Source organism: Paramormyrops kingsleyae, chromosome 8 (assembly GCF_048594095.1).
Source record: "Paramormyrops kingsleyae isolate MSU_618 chromosome 8, PKINGS_0.4, whole genome shotgun sequence".
Lineage (NCBI taxonomy): Eukaryota > Metazoa > Chordata > Actinopteri > Osteoglossiformes > Mormyridae > Paramormyrops > Paramormyrops kingsleyae.
Window position 1 is genome coordinate 32,145,339 of NC_132804.1, and position 16,567 is coordinate 32,161,905.

At 42.0% G+C, this 16,567-nt stretch overlaps 1 protein-coding gene across 1 annotated transcript; it reads left to right on the forward strand.

Moving 5' to 3' along the window:
- Window positions 1-8,763: 8,763 nt before the first annotated feature.
- cyp24a1 (cytochrome P450, family 24, subfamily A, polypeptide 1) lies at window positions 8,764-16,153 on the forward strand. The gene is made up of 12 exons (XM_023796654.2): window positions 8,764-9,069; window positions 9,245-9,435; window positions 9,516-9,609; window positions 10,048-10,141; window positions 10,238-10,329; window positions 10,768-10,879; window positions 11,921-12,066; window positions 12,382-12,548; window positions 13,733-13,811; window positions 13,983-14,180; window positions 15,190-15,301; window positions 15,821-16,153. Exons 1-11 carry the CDS (start codon window positions 8,830-8,832, stop codon window positions 15,298-15,300), a joined length of 1,524 nt encoding a protein of 507 aa, XP_023652422.2. The 5' UTR covers window positions 8,764-8,829; the 3' UTR covers window position 15,301; window positions 15,821-16,153.
- Window positions 16,154-16,567: the final 414 nt, after the last annotated feature.

The window sequence follows — 16,567 nt, forward strand, 5'->3', positions numbered from 1 at the left end:
CAAAGAAGATGTTTAAATCTTGTTGGTCTATATATCTGTCAAAGTGTGTTAGCTCAACTTATCTCCTGAGGGAAAGCTTTGTTCTTCTAGCCGTCAAACAAGATAACAATAACTGCTTGGAGAACAGAAAGCATTTTTTATAGTGTTTCCATTGATTTGTGTATATTCTTATATGTTACATTACGTTTTTGTCTGAGCAAATATTTATTAATTACCCAAATAAATAGATATCTTAAATATCTTCTTTGACAGTTAAAGACTGTTTCACAGTACTGTGTAATATTATGTGTTAGAAGAAAATATGAGTAACTGATACTGGCTAATCACAAACTGCAGCACAAACATGTCAAGACGTTTGCCATATGAGAACTGGCTGTGGCACTGGGTCCTTCTCCTGACGTTATTGCAGTGGCAGAGGGTAATGTACACATACATCCGCAATGACGTGTTTGTCCGAAAGCCCTTGCTGAACTTATTAACCCCAGGGCATTAGTCACTGTGTACATATCTATATGTTTGTGAAGGTATTTGTACTTTTAATATACTTAGATCGATTTGCTATGCAACTATGTTAAAACATCTAACTGCATTTATTTTCACATAAGATCTAAATACGGAAATATGGTGAAATAATGAATAAAACAACATTTTGGATCTGATACAAAGGTATATCCCTATAGTTAATACAGCAACATTTGTATAAAGCACGAATCATATACTTATAAAGATTTTAGTCAAAGTATTCTTGCTCCTAGGTTGTAGAAGTCTCTCATTAGTACGAACCAGAATATCCTGGTCGCTTTTGCACCCAGTAGCTGCTTTGGGGTTGAAAGTCCTGGGGTTAATAAGGTTTTGTCAATAGCCCTTTAAGGAAACTTGCTAACTATGACCCTTGATCATGTGAGTACAAACAGCAGCTGAATTTTAGAGGAGCATGCCTTGGATAGGTGGGAGCAGGGCGGATGGGCTCCAGCTGCTCAGTTGTTCTCACATTCACTGGAGACTCCATATCCAAGGCTACCTCTTACACAATAAGCCACCAGTCTTTCAGTACATAATAATATTAACAGATGCACACAGTGGTTCTTTGTTGGGAACTGTATTAAAATAGGGAAGGAACTGTATTGATTTTATAATATTTCATATTTTTATAGCGAGTATAAAGGTATTTTTCTGCCAAAACCATCTTTTTAGCTTCAATTCTGGGAGGCCACTGAAGCCTTATCAATACATATAATTATTAATAATTGTGTCACAATTATTGGCATCCTGGCACTTTTGGTACATCATATAACCTCCATCTGCCAACAGAGACTTCTCCTACAATGCTTCATGAGACTGGAGAAGAGTCTGAGGTCCTCTCTTCTGGACTGCCTTCTTCAGTCATCCCCCATGGTACCATTAATCCTAGTAAGGTTCCCAGGGCCTTTGGAGAACAGAAACACCTCACAACATTACAGATCAATCACCATACTTAGCCATGGGAATCCAGTTCTTTCCTGAATAACCATGTTTTTCACCAAACCCACCTTGTCTGTTTGCTGCCAAAAAGCTATATCTTGGTATCATCTGACTGTAGGGTCCAGTAGTGTGAAGTGAGCTACTGGCATTTATGTTTGTGTCAAAAATAAAGAGAAGGCTTTCATTTGTTGGCATGGAGGTGGCATCTAATAGTAGTTTTGGAGACCTTGTGTTGAGTACCTGAGATCATCATAATTTTTATGACGTCACAAACAGTAATGCCACTAATGCTAACAATGAAATATGCTAATGCTAGCAATGAAAAACAAACAGTAAAAACAGAATGGTCTCTATTTAACAATAGCTGAGGGCTAATATGTAACACGGGGAAGATGAGGGGGGCTTTCTAGCAGGTTCTTGGAAGTCACAAGACAACATTTCCGAGGGTAAATGTGTGAGAAAAGTATCAGAAAATTGATTATATTATATTGTATTATATTATATTATTGTAAGGAAAAGTAGTAAAGATGCCCCAATGTTCTTGGTTGATCATTTGAATACAGATAATGTTAGCAAGTTATGATCATGGGGAGAAGTCTGGGAGAGAATGGGGGTTCCATTTGGCACCACTAGGGTGCTAAGGAAGATAATTCAATTGACAGTGGCCAGAGAAGTAGCTGAGGTACCATTTGCTCTCACAGGAAATCTCCGTCCTGTCCTGCCCCCTCCCTGTCAGGATCCTCACACTCCAGGGGGTCACTCTTTATATGCAAATGCAGTCATAACACCTACACACAGCACCTTGTTGGGGAGGGTCTTTTGGGGTATAAAGTGGGGTGAAGAACTGCCCTTAATTTGTATTTGAGCTGCCTTTCCATACCTAGTGTACACTGTATTACATTATATTATTTTTACTGTTCAATAAACCACCGTTTTGCTGAAACTGCGGAGACTCTGCAAGAGGATTCCTTATAGTTATGTTAATCATATCATTGTACTTTGAATAGTTCATGGAGTATAGATAAACTTTTTCCCTGTAATTTTCTGTCACGCCCTGCCCATCTGACCCTTCTGTCTCCTTCCCAGCATGGCTAACGAGCCATGCTGTTGATTGTTTGTCTCTGGTCCCTGCCCTTGTGTTTCTCATTCCTGCTGCCTCTCAATTGCTCCCTCATTAACCTTGTATAAAAGTACTTCCCTGTCCTGTGTTCCCCAGTCCAGTCATTGAAATTGTATCCCCATATTGCCAGAGTTTAGCCTCTGATCTTGTTTTTTGCGGTTGTTCTTTTGAGTCCAATAAACCCCATTGCTTTTGCCCATGCCTGCTCCTGCTTTATTCACCTCTGTCATATTTTCAAAAAGACATTCATTTTGCTTCAGGAATTATTCATTTGATTATCAGTAATTAATGTGGAAAAAATGCATTAGAAACATTGTGGCAGCACATTATAAATGAGACATCTGCTATTTGCTTAATAGGTTTGGTAGAGTGATACATTACAAGCAACTCGGGAAACAATAGGAAAGAATCCTGTCATTAGGAAGACAGTGTATGAAGAAGCCAGTTGAAGACTAGCTGAATATCACATTGCATAAAATGTGGCTTGAACAGTTGACAGGTGACTTGTAGTGTTGTAGTCAAGACCGCCTGAACCGAGACCAAGACATTGCCGAGACCGGAGGGTATCAAGACCAAGACACTGCCGAGACTTGAGGGTACCAAGACCAAGACCAAGTCCAAGACCAAGACCAAAACACACTAAGGCGAGACCAAGACCAAGACTGGTCGAGACCAAGACCAAGAGCGAAAACAGACTAGGGCTAGAATCGACATCACATTACTCAGATCAACTGTAGAGAAAAAAGGCATTGCTGTAAAGTGTCATTACTCATTAAATCAAATTCATGTTATCTTTTCAATTATATTGTCCATATGTCCATATGTCTGTCATTTAAAATCTCCCAGATTTGTCATAGTTACGAGGCCTGATGGAAAATAATATTCTCAGCAATCCTCTCCTATAACCATTTTATCAGACCTCGTCAAGGGAAAGAGATGGGATGTACCAGAAAGATGTTCATATTAAGTCCCTTATACCAGGGAGAGAGGCCTCGGGTAAGCTATGAATACGGCTATGTAATGATCCTCTGCTTTGAATTGAAGAGAATGAGCCTCCAGATTGACTTGCACCTCCAAGACCGTGCTTTCTAATGAATGTAAAATACCTAATTTAATTGACCTATAACTATGCTATTAGTGCTGGGCGATAAAACGATCTCGATTTTTTATCGATAAAACATAAGGACGATCACGATGATACACACAGACTATAAAACTCGATCAACCAAATTTGCTCCGTTTTAGAGAATGCGCTGAGACAGACAACTCGATGGCCTATCGAGCAGAGGTTTACTGAACGCCAGCACAACAGCCAATCACCGACGACATTGTAATTTTGCCCATCCTCCCTTAAAGAAGCAATGGGTGCGTTCGACTGCAGCTGATGCAACGTGGAACGCGATCTGCCGGCGGCTGCAGGGGTGGAGTATAAACTGACTGCAGCCAATTCCGACAACTTCTACTCCTCGTAGTCTGTGAGACCTGACTGCAATGGCAGCACTGCCAGAAGGGTGTAGATAAATCTATACAAATATCACCTGCATGCCTTCTTCACAGATTGGGCGATCGGTATGTCTTTCTGATAGGCATGTCTGATAGGTATGTCTTTCTGATAGGTATGACTGATAGGTATGTCTTTCTGATGGGTATGTCTTTCTGATAGGTATGTCTTTCTGATAGGTATGTCTTTCTGATGGGTATGTCTGATGGGTATGTCTTTCTGATAGGTATGTCTGATGGGTATGTCTTTCTGATGGGTATGTCTGATGGGTATGTCTTTCTGATAGGTATGTCTGATGGGTATGTCTTTCTGATAGGTATGTCTTTCTGATGGGTATGTCTGATGGGTATGTCTTTCTGATGGGTATGTCTGATGGGTATGTCTTTCTGATAGGTATGTCTGATGGGTATGTCTTTCTGATAGGTATGTCTTTCTGATGGGTATGTCTGATGGGTATGTCTTTCTGATAGGTATGTCTTTCTGATGTCTTCAGCATGGGCGCTCTGACCGGTCTCTGGTTGTGCAGCCCCACACACAGCAAACTGTGATGTGTCTTCTGACACCTTTCTATCATAGCCAGCATTAACTTTTTCAGCAATTTGTGCTCCAGTGAGCTTTAGGCACCCATGACCTTGACACCAGTTCACTAGTTGGCCTTCCTTAGACCACATTTTGAAGGTATTGACCATGCATACCTGGATGTGCCTTGTTGGATATGCTCTGACTCGGTCGTCTAGCCATCACTATATGGCCCTTGCAAAGTCACTCAGACGCTTCTGCTTATTTTTCTACCATTGGAAATACATTAATGTTGTTTGTACTTTGGGGATGTTCCTCAGAGTCCTCAATTTCCTTACCTTAAAAGATACAATTACCCTACAGCTATATGGTACAATTGGCAGACCAATGAGGGTAGAGCCCCAAGTGACAAGCAAATGTAGTACCACACACCCATATTACAGTTTTCTCCAATCATTTTAACGCGTGTCTCAATATCATGTCCACTTTTTCAAAACACTTAACACATGCACCATACCATTACACTATGTGAGCTAAACTATGTATACTTTTGCATTGCTTTGACACAATATGCATTGTGTCAAAGCAATGCATATTGTGTCCTTACCCCTCCGCTTTCATTTGCCCTTTGCTTTCCGGGACCTTCTGATTTACAAATGAAGCACTGGTCATGTGTGTTTGTGTGTGCGTGCATGCATGTGTGTGTGTGTGTGTGTGTGAGAGAGAGAGAGAGAGAGAGAGAGGAGAGTGTGTGCCCTGTGATGGCCTGTCATCCTCACCAGGGTGTTCTCTGTCTTGTGCTGTGGGCATCCTGGCATAAGCCATCTGTTGATTGTTTGTCTCTTGACCCTGCCCTTGTGTTTCTCATTCCTGCTGCCTCTCATTTACTCCCTCATTAACCTTGTATAAAAGTACTTCCCCGTCCTGTGTTCCCCAGTCCAGTCATTGAAATTGTATCCCCATATTGCCAGAGTTTAGCCTCTGATCTTGTATTTTGCTGTTGTTCTTTTGAGTCCAATAAACCCCTAGATTCACCAGTCATTGGATAAGAAGTGATGGGGATTGGATGGATGGATGGATGTATGAACATTTTACATACTCAGCAGACTTTTTACCCAGAGTGATGTGCGAGGCAAACAGCACATTACAAACATATGTGCAGCTAGGTTGAACTTCCAGTGTTATTTTTCTGAATGTCCCAATGATTTATTCAAATTCACATATAATATAAATTTAGAAAATGGAGGTGTTTTATGGCATAAATGGCACAAAACAAATTAATCAATATATTTATTGTATCTTATTGTTATTTATTGTATTTTATTGTTATTGCTTATTTTTTTGCAACAACCTCCAAAAAAATTCTAGTGTCATGGCCAGGCTGAATAGAGGACACAGGAGCAGGAATCAGGGCCAACAAAGGAGGTTTATTTACATGAACTGAACAGAACTGGAAACAAAATGGGATCACAGGGGATCAATAGGGAGGCTAGGGCAAGGGCTACAGGAACACAATGTTAATAACAGAACTGGAGATTATTAGACTAAGAAGCACTTAAATACTGTAGTAACCAAGGAACAGACAGTAGGCAGTTGGGTGTGATTAACAGGAGGGAAGGAACGCCAGGGAGGAGACAGGAGGGTCAGGCAGGGTAGGACACAAGACAGTACCCCCCCATCGTGTGCTGGGTAGGGCACCAAGGGGCCACACAAAGGGATGGACAGACAGACCCTGGACACTGGGCAAGACAGGGCATGACATGACAGGACAAAGCAGGACAGGGCAAGGAGGCTGGATGAGATCAGGCAAACTCTAAAACTGGGGCACCGAACAGGCAGGGACCAGACCAGGGACCAACAGGAGAGACACGAGACAAGATCAGGAGTCAGGGATGAACACTGAACCACAATGAAAACTCAGGAACAACAGAGATGGGAGGTGATACAGGGGCACACAGACCATATCTAAACAAGACTGGCACCACCAAACATCAGAGGGGCAGAGCTCCCTGACAAACAGGACAGGGCAGAACTGGACAGGGACACACCACACCAGGGTTGGGATGATGGAGCCAAACATCAGGGCAGACATGCAAGGCCAGTTGGGCAGGATCAGGGACACAGGACCAGACTCATGACATGACTAAGGACACGGAGTGGACAAAAGCAATGTCAGAGACCATAGGGATAAAAAAAACACACTATAAAAGACACACTACAAAACAGGACAGACAAGTACAGGGTCAACCAGAGCAGGGACAGAGACACCAACAAGGACCACAAGCCAGGGAGAAATAAAGGTAGGACCGGGCAGTGAGGCAAAAACAGGGACAGAATGAACGGGGCTTGGCAGGGGGATCCTTGGGACCCCCAACTGTGTGATACCAACCCAGGGACGCGGAGCCTTTTGGCCTTTGGGGGGTTAGGGAATCCAGGTGCCGCTAAGGGGTCAGTGGGGATGGGTGGCGCTGAGGGGGCAGCCTAACATGGCTGGGGGGGGGGACGGGGACGAGGGAACAGCAGGGCTGGGTGGTGATGAGGGGACAGCAAGGCAAGCACAGGAGGAGCCCGAGAGGCCTGCAGGGCAGGAGAGTGAGAGTGGCGACCCTGGATGGTGTGCCCTCATCTCCCTTTCCGCGAGACAGAGACTCTGCCTGCCCCTCCCTTGAACCTCTGCTGCAACCAGTGGCCACCTTGTGACTTGGGACAGGGGCAGCCCGAGTCCTGGATGGGGGCAGGGGCCCACGGAGTGGAACCTAGGGCAAGACCCAGAAGGTCCCACTCCAAGTCCTCCAGGAAGGTGTCCTCTGGGTCTGCTCCCTCAGGGCTGGCTTGTGGCAAATGGAGAGTTGGCCTTGGGGCTGGTGGAGGCCAGAGGGGGGGGGGAAAGTGGGTGCCGGCAGGACCTCAAAAGATAACAAGGCGGGCGCAGGTGAGAAGGCTGGGACACTTTGAGGTATGCAGGACGAGGCCAGGATACCTTCAGGTGAACAGGACAACCTGGATGATTGAAGTGAATCCGGGATGCCTGGAAATGGGCAGGATGGAACCATGAGGCCCTCTCTGGGACATCAGGCAGTGAGTGGGTCTAGCTGGGACACCTGGAGGCGGATGGAGCCGGGCCATTTGGAGATGGACATGGCAGAACCGGGCCACCCAGAGATGGACAGGGCGAAACACCCCTCTCTGGGTTGGAAGCATGAGCAATGGGGCCCTCTCAGGGCCAGGAGTGACAGCGGCCTCTATGGAGCAGAGTGCTAGTGGTGCGATAGAGATGTCTTCTGGGCCGGGCGGAATTGAAACGGTGGAGACCTCTCCTGAGCTGGGTGCTAGCAGGGCAGTGGCAGCCTCCCCTGGGGCCTGAAGTTAAGATTACTGCAGCTGCAAGGATGGGCCTGAGGACACAGCTGGGACCGAGACAAGCTCTAGGAGTTTGGTGGGGATGTTACCGTGGTTGGGTGTGGGGGCAGAGACAAGTGGCTCTCCTGGACTGGGAGCCTAGAGTGCGGATGAGGACCAGGCATGGCAGCTTGTTGGAACCACACCAGGGAGGAGACAGGAGGGTCAGGCAGGACAGGACATGACATCTAGAATATATTACGCAATTGTTAAAGACTAAAATTAAATTTTGAAGGATTACTTGCTCTATTATTTGATAAAGAATAGAGAATAAATATTTACATCCAAAATTGTAAATTACAAGATCATGTATTTCACATGCTTTCAGATTTTGTAAGGTAGCTTTGAAGATACTATTATTCACCGCAAATATGAAAAAAGCACTGTGTGTGTGTGTGTGTGAATCAATCTTGAAATTTAATGAAAAGCATTACACAAATATTTGCCTGGCCTTTCGCATTGTAATAGTTACATTTACACAGAGATAATTCCAGATAATTCAGTAAACAGAGCCGGGAAGGTTCATATGAAGATCGTCACTTTGGCTTGCTGTTTATTTATAAAGTCAGTCGCAAGGGCATTTCCTCGCTCTATCTAGGGACATGCGATACTCATAACATAGATCCAAAAAATGAAAGGTGGGCTCGTCGGCCACACCATGCAATACTTGCCTCTGATTGGTTGAGGGGCTTAGTTTGGAAAAACAAGGTACGGCTATATATTGTGGGAAGATATGACTTATTTATGAAAGGAGAGTGGGAGATACAGTCCTAATACGTAGACGATTCCTAAATTCATAGTGTCAATTTGCTATTTAGGTATTGCAAAAATGAGAACGCAAATTAAAAAAGCTCCACAGATTCTCGAGCTTTTGAAGACTAAATCCATAGGAATGCAACACTGCAAGACCACGTCTTCAGTTTGCGCGTTAAAGTCAATGGATGCTGTACAGGTGCCCGCTGATGGGCAAGGTCTAGCCTCTATCCCAGGACCGACGAACTGGCCGCTGTTTGGCAGCTTAATCGAGCTTCTCCGAAAAGGAGGGCTGAAACGACAGCACGAAACATTGGTAAATAAAGATAATAGATTTTTTTCGCACCATGACATACTGTTACATCTATATCCCTCATCTAAATTCTATGCATTTAATTTCAAATGCATAAAGCGACGAGTATACTCCACTTTTCCACGCAAAGTACTCATATTGAAATGCATTCCGTTTAAGTGTTGTGCACTCTTTACAGATTGAGTACCATAAAAGGTTCGGGAAAATCTTCAGGATGAAGCTGGGATCTTTCGAATCAGTTCACATTGGCGCTCCTTGTTTACTGGAGGCACTATACAGAAAGGAAGGCAACTACCCACAGCGCCTTGAAATAAAACCCTGGAAAGCATACAGGGACTTCAGAAACGAGGCGTACGGACTCCTTATTTTGTAAGTGTAATATTTTTTTCGTTGCAGATGTGGAAATAAAAGACTGAACTTTTCTGACAATTACTATTTTCGTTTTAAAGGGAAGGAGAGGATTGGCAGAGAGTGAGAAGCGCATTCCAGCAGAAATTAATGAAACCTACAGAAGTGATGAAACTGGACGGAAAAATCAATGAGGTATGACATTATTATCGTACAGGCTAATTACATGTATATAACTATAAAACAGTAAAAAAAAAAATAATACAGTAAAAATAATAAGTAGAAAAATGACATTGGTGGTAACTTACCCATCGGAGCAACTTCCGAATATCGTTGCATTTCATTTTGGATGTTCGTATGTTAATATATGTTACTATAGCGTTTATATTCACACTGCTGTAATTGTGAACTTAAGACATTGAATAATAATGATTACGATCATGCAATTAGTTAATAATGGGGTTTGTAGAAGCTCTCGGCAATTTGGAATCAATTGTCACAATACAGTGTGTCCTGTTTTCGTTGTTTGATATTAGTATACCTTTAAAAAGCACAAATAACAACCCAGTACGGATTTTGTTCAATTCTGGGTACGTATTTCACACTATTAATTATTTTGTTTCTTTTAAAAAGGTTCTGGCTGATTTTGTTGATCGGATTGGGAAAGTCAATGTCAATGGTCACATTAATGACTTATATTTTGAACTGAACAAGTGGTCGTTTGAAAGTAAGTAGGCCTACTGCAATAATTCTGTTGTGAATAATTATTATTAGTATCACATTTATATTAAAAATGCGTAATAATGACAATATTTTGTTACAGCTATTTGCCTGGTGTTGTATGACAAGCGATTTGGGCTTCTGGGCCAGAACGTAAATGAAGAAGCAATTAACTTTATCACAGCTATAAAAACCGTAAGTGTAAAATGATGAGTCAAATTCTTGGCAGCAGATACTCCCATCATAGTGTGAACTTATTCACCTGAAACACAAACCTATCCATTCGGCAAAACAAATATCTTGATAACCTAAATCTCTCCCACCTTACACGGTCACTGTTATTCAAGTATGTTTACATGTAGGCAAAAAACAGAGTTCATTGGGTTCACTAAGCCGCGGGCCGTGACTGTGTGTATTCGTCTTCGTAATCCTCCTATTTTGAGTGTGGACCATGCTTTTTGTTTACCTTTAGTTCTGTTTAATAAAGAAAAAAACTTAATGTCTCGGTTGGATGCTTTTTCTTAAGATAAAAGGGTGGGGTATAACAACAGCTCGTTATTGTAGGCTAATATGATATAAAACACAACAGTCTCCACGGGTTGTTATTGAAAGGCTTGTTTTCTTGATGTTAAGATGATGAATACGTTTGGAACGATGATGGTCACTCCGGTCGAGCTCCACAAAAGCTTGAATACGAAGACATGGCAGGATCACACGGCAGCCTGGGACCACATATTCCGCACAGGTACCTGACGCCCCCCGCCCCCGATGACGTATGACCCACAGAAAAGCATTTTCAATCAGGTGATGACACATGAACCGATTGCCTTCCCGCTTTACTCACTGACAGCATTAGTAGTAAACTGAGTGACCCGTGTCTGACAAAGCTGCCAAATATTTGTAGTAGTCGGAGGGTGGAGAGGGGGATGGTTTATTGTGCTGATTACACAGACTACGGTCGGCAGGCACATGTCACTCGCCTCCCCCCCCGCCTATAAACAAGCTGTGGTTTCGCGCTCCGCAGGAAGACCAAGTCGTTTTCAAAGGTTATTCAAGTTCATGGGACAAGCAGTTTAAAGTTTTTTTTTTTTTTTGGAGTCGCTCCTTGACACGTTTCGAGGTTTTTGAGTTCATTCGCGGAAAAGTCTATGAATAGAGACGTTTAAAAATAAGGTAACCCGACACGAACTTCATTGATTTAATAGTAGACGAGTATAACATTTAGCTCATTAATATTAATAATATTAATCATTTGGCTGTATTGGAAATAATTCCAAGTCCATATATTGCTGGCTACTATATATTTATTACTAAATAGCCTAAATCAGACGTTTTCTTCAAACTTTAAAATAGGATGACGTTTCAGTTTCACCAGTAAAATGACAGAGCGAAATCCCGCAAAACACTCCCTGAAATAGGCTCCCTCAGTGCTGCCAAACCCACCCCCTATTCAGGGTCTTATAGTCCCTTAATCAGCAATTATTCCATCCCTTTTTCTGCTTGCCTTGAGAAACTGCTCAAACACAGCAGCACCAAGAACAAGAAATCACAATGTTTACAACGAAACCATAGCCCCTCTCAAGACTGGGACACTACAATATAATGTGCTTTTTGCCTCTATTGTTTATCACTTTGAATAAAATTGTCTGCTAAATACATGTAAATGCAAACATGAATTCACTATCAGCCACTAAAATGCAGTGTATTTGAGTAACTCCTTCTATCATGATTTTGGTTGGTAAGTATAAAATATCATTCGAAGTTTGCCATACTTTTCTTCTGGCAGCAAAAGTCTACATAGACAAAAAACTGAAACGCCACCAGAAGGATTCGAGCGATGACTTCCTGTGTGAGATCTACCACCACAGTCGCTTGTCCAAGAAGGAGCTGTATGCGGCCACCACAGAGCTTCAGATTGGAGGAGTTGAGACCGTGAGTTACTGGGCCTAAAACTGTAGCCATGACTACCACTGACAAATCAAATTCAAGATCATGCTTGGGGCCATGTCATTGGGCTTGAAACAGACACTAGAATTATCCCTGCAAGTTTTTCATCTTTTGAAAGCCAGCCAATGCAAAACAGACACATGGACAGCTGGAATGCAGCTGTTGTTACATAACTAAGTAGCCAGTCATTCAGCATAAATATGCAAATACCTAACAGCCAAGCTTGCAATAGGCTATTCCTAGAAGGCAGGAGACTGCTGTCTGTATTGGGATAGTAAACTTGCCTGTGTCATTCTGTAGACAGCCAACAGCTTCCTGTGGGCCATTTTCAACCTATCCCGCAATCCGCGATGTCAGGAGGAGCTGCTGCGGGAGATTACAGCCACAGTCCCTGCAGGAGAGGCACCCAATGCTCGGCACGTAAAGCAGATGCCCTTCCTCAAAGCCTGTCTGAAGGAATCTATGAGGTAAGCACTGCCCATGCATACGCATAATCATGCATACGCATCATCATGCATTCGCATCATCATGCATACGCATCATCAGCTGAGCTTCATCCACACCCAGTCACTCCCGAGTGCCCACTATGGTCGTCACTCTGCAGAGTCGGGGATTTGAATATGCGACCTTCCAATTTCATGCACAGCATTCTAAACCACTGAGCTGGAAAGCACTACCTCAGATAGGACTCAGACTCACAATCCCTGGCCTGGGTGGCCAGAGCCTTATTCATTAGGTCACTGAGGCAAAGAATCCCCTCTGGGTGATTTGGAGCGATCAATCAGCCTGAAGCTGTAGGCTGACTGTAAAACCAGCACAGCGATCACATAAGTGTCATTTCTTTAGGGTAAAAATTTGCTATGTTTAACTGAGTTAGCTCACAGCTAATGCTGTGATTTTGTTGCCTTAGACCTCGAAGGTTGTGAGTTCAAATCCCACCACTTTTCAGAGTGTATGGAGTTTTCATACTCTCCTCCCACACTTCAAAGAGGGGTTCATTGGAGTTTCTGAGTCGCCATAGTAAGTGCATGAGCCCTGTGTACCATGACCCATAAATGGTTAGAGGATCACTATTTACATTGGAACATAGTATTTGGATGTAGTCTGGTGATATGCAAACAATGTTGACCTGAGATACTTACTTTTTTTTTAAATAGTACCTACTTTATACATTGTCTACCTTCAATTTTATTATGTACGTAGTAAAGAATTCTTTAATCAGTCAATGAAGGGAAAAGCATGAATAGATAAGACCACAATTTGTCAATAGGGACTGAGAATCTTTCTGTTTGCTTGCAGTAAAAATAGTAAAAAAAAAAAAAAAAGCTTTAGTTAAATAATCAACAGAGAAACAGACATGAACTGGAAGTTCTGTACCTCAGCTTGCATAGCAGCTTGTTCAGTCCAGGATGACGCTGAGCCTGGAGCTTATCTTAGGAAGCACAGGGCACAAGGCAGGGCTGCGTCCTGCACAGGATTCCACCCCATCACAGGGCACACAATCACACCCTGAGGGTGACCCTCAACCCTGGAAGTGTGAGGCAACAGTGTGACCCATTCTGCCAGCACTCCGGCACAATTGGAGATGTATAACATTCACAAATTCATTAATTTCTCCAGAGTTTACATTTAATATCTGCTTTATTTATAGACTTTCGCCCTCGGTGCCATTTACTAGTCGGACTTTGGATAAAGAGACTGTGCTTGGACATTATATACTGCCAAAAGGAGTAAGTATGTTTATTTATAATAAGACATAATATATATCTGTCATATAGCTCTACATATAATGTTAAATGTGTCTATACAGACTCTGACCAGAAGTTAGTTTCTATTAGTGTTTTGAGTTTTGCTATTGCTGTTGAAAAATATTGACATATCTTTTTTAACGCTAAAATTAGACAGTCTTGATGATAAACAGCCACGCCCTGGGCTCTAATGAAGAGTACTTTGATGAGGGGAAGCAGTTTAAGCCCGAGCGCTGGCTTCAGGAGAAGAGCACCATCAATCCCTTCACTCACGTGCCCTTCGGTATCGGCAAGCGGATGTGCATTGGCCGTCGTCTGGCAGAGCTGCAGCTGCAGCTTGCGTTGGCCTGGGTAAGATCCGGCCTCTTGGTCTGGGGATAGGAAACTCGTTTAAGGTGTGACAGGTTCAAGGACTAGATCACAGATGCGCCTATTCTGGGATGGTGTGTGACTTTGCCTCTATCCAGAAGGGTGTTGGTTCTAATCCTGTAATCATATCACTACTGGTCCTTAAGTGAGGCCCTTAAGCCCAAAACTGCTCCAGGGTCCCAGGAGAAATGTCTGGCAATTCTAACACTTTCTTTTCATGCAGCTCTGAAGTATAGCTCAGTAGTCACATCACTGTATTGCTTAATTACATTTTATTTATATGCTTTTGTCCAGAGTAACATATACACATGAGGATGAGAGAACAATTGGGGTTAAGGGCTTTGCTCAGTGGGCCAATGTTGACATCACTTCCAACCATGTGATCTGAACCTCCACTCTTCTGATTACAGACACACACTCCTAACCCGCAGAGCTATACACTGCCAGCGGTTGGCAATAAAACAGTAATAGTTCATAACATGAAAAAATGCTCTTTGTGTTTAGCATAGAAGGAAAATAAATCAAATAAACCTCCAGCATCTACAATTTAGCACATTCAGGACATGTTCTTCAGGTGTTGTGTAACATTTCACAAACAGCATTCCAATAATATTGGTTATTTGTAAAATGTTAAGTGTATTGATTAATGGACGCCACACTTATTGAACTGAGACTGAATTAAGAACATTGCCAGTGTCTTCCAGAACACGTAAATCTTTTGGCATATGTAAACATCCAATACAAATTGGAACAGAAATGTTAGCAGAAAGTGTACAAATTGCAAGTTGTCTGTTCACACTGTATGTATCACATATCCCTTTAAACACAATATCTGGCAATACAAGAATGGACAGTTTTGAGTGGATTTATATATATATATATATATATGTTAATTTATTATAACTGATGGATGAAGGTTGTTGATTTTTTTGCTAATTTGTAAATTGTATCAGTTAAATTATAATATCATGCTGTTTTCTCTGGATGTCAGGTGATAAGAGAATATGAAATCCTAGCAACAGATAATGACCCAGTAGAGGCAATACACTCAGGAACCCTTGTCCCCAGCCGCGAATTGCCAGTGGCCTTTATCAGGAGATGAGGTAAGAGAAGCTTTGGTGAAATCTTTGCATGGTAGCAACATATTTCTTTCTATGGCAATAGACCAAATTGTCAGGGCAAAAAAAATATGTGGGAAATCAATGCGAGTAAGCCCGATAAAGGTCATTCATCTTCTCTTACTTCAGCCTTTCATCCTGTCAGATAAAATTTGTCCTCACTGAACTATAGCTGCCAAACAGAGTTTACCCGCTGTTCTGAACAGCCCTATTTCGTTACACATCAGTTTTTTCTGCTTGAGCAGACATAACACATTACATTAATTTAGAAATACTTTCATCCAAATAAACATACAATTGAGAGTGTACCTGGAGCAACTGGGAATACTAGATATTACTCAAAGGCTCAACACTCATATCTCTCTGCTGAACATGGGATTCAAACCAGCAACCTTCCTACTTCATGTGCAGTGTCCTTAACCTGCTGAACCATGCACTGCCCCCAGTGTGATCTGTTTGCCAAATGAGACTCTAATTATCCCCTTTTAATTGATTCCTTAACAGGTGGCAGTTTGGCATCTCCATTGTCTGCTCTGTGCTTAAAAAGAGATGGAGATTGTACTCATTGTGACCAGAAAACCTGCTCATCGCACCTCTTTCTAAACATGAAAAATACCTCAAAATGCAACAAATCACCCCAAAGCTATTTCATGGACTGAAAGACCAAGCTAACTAAAGTAACAAATTCCCAAATCAAGATGATTGCACTTTATTATCTTCTTATGTCTGCATGCCTACTATGACTGGAATTTTGATAATCAGTTATTAATATGTATATAATGTTGTGCTGAGTACTCTGCTGTTTTGTTATATTTAAATGATTATCTATGTGTTCAAAAAGATGTACACATTCTTTATCAAAGCATTGAATAAATGTGTTTTTACTTGTTTGAAAGCAATTTTCTTGTTATTATGGATTCTTCCAAAAGAAGAAAATCACCACAATCCACAGTAGTGCATGAATAACTGAGTATGTTTGATTCAGAAGGGAAAAAAGACAAAATGATCACTCTGTCAATACAGTCATATACATTTTATTATTGTGCATTATATCTGGCAAACATAAAAACAGTATTTTATACATTAAAATACACAAGCAAATGCCAAATGAAAGGTGAAGTTCTTAGCTTTACTATTGAAACTCATACCTGTGATTTTTCACATTTATCCTGAGAGGTGATTGTGTATTATTAATATGGAGCTCATTCAGTTTAAGAAAACTTTGGAAAAACGTGTCAAAAGGTTAAAAAA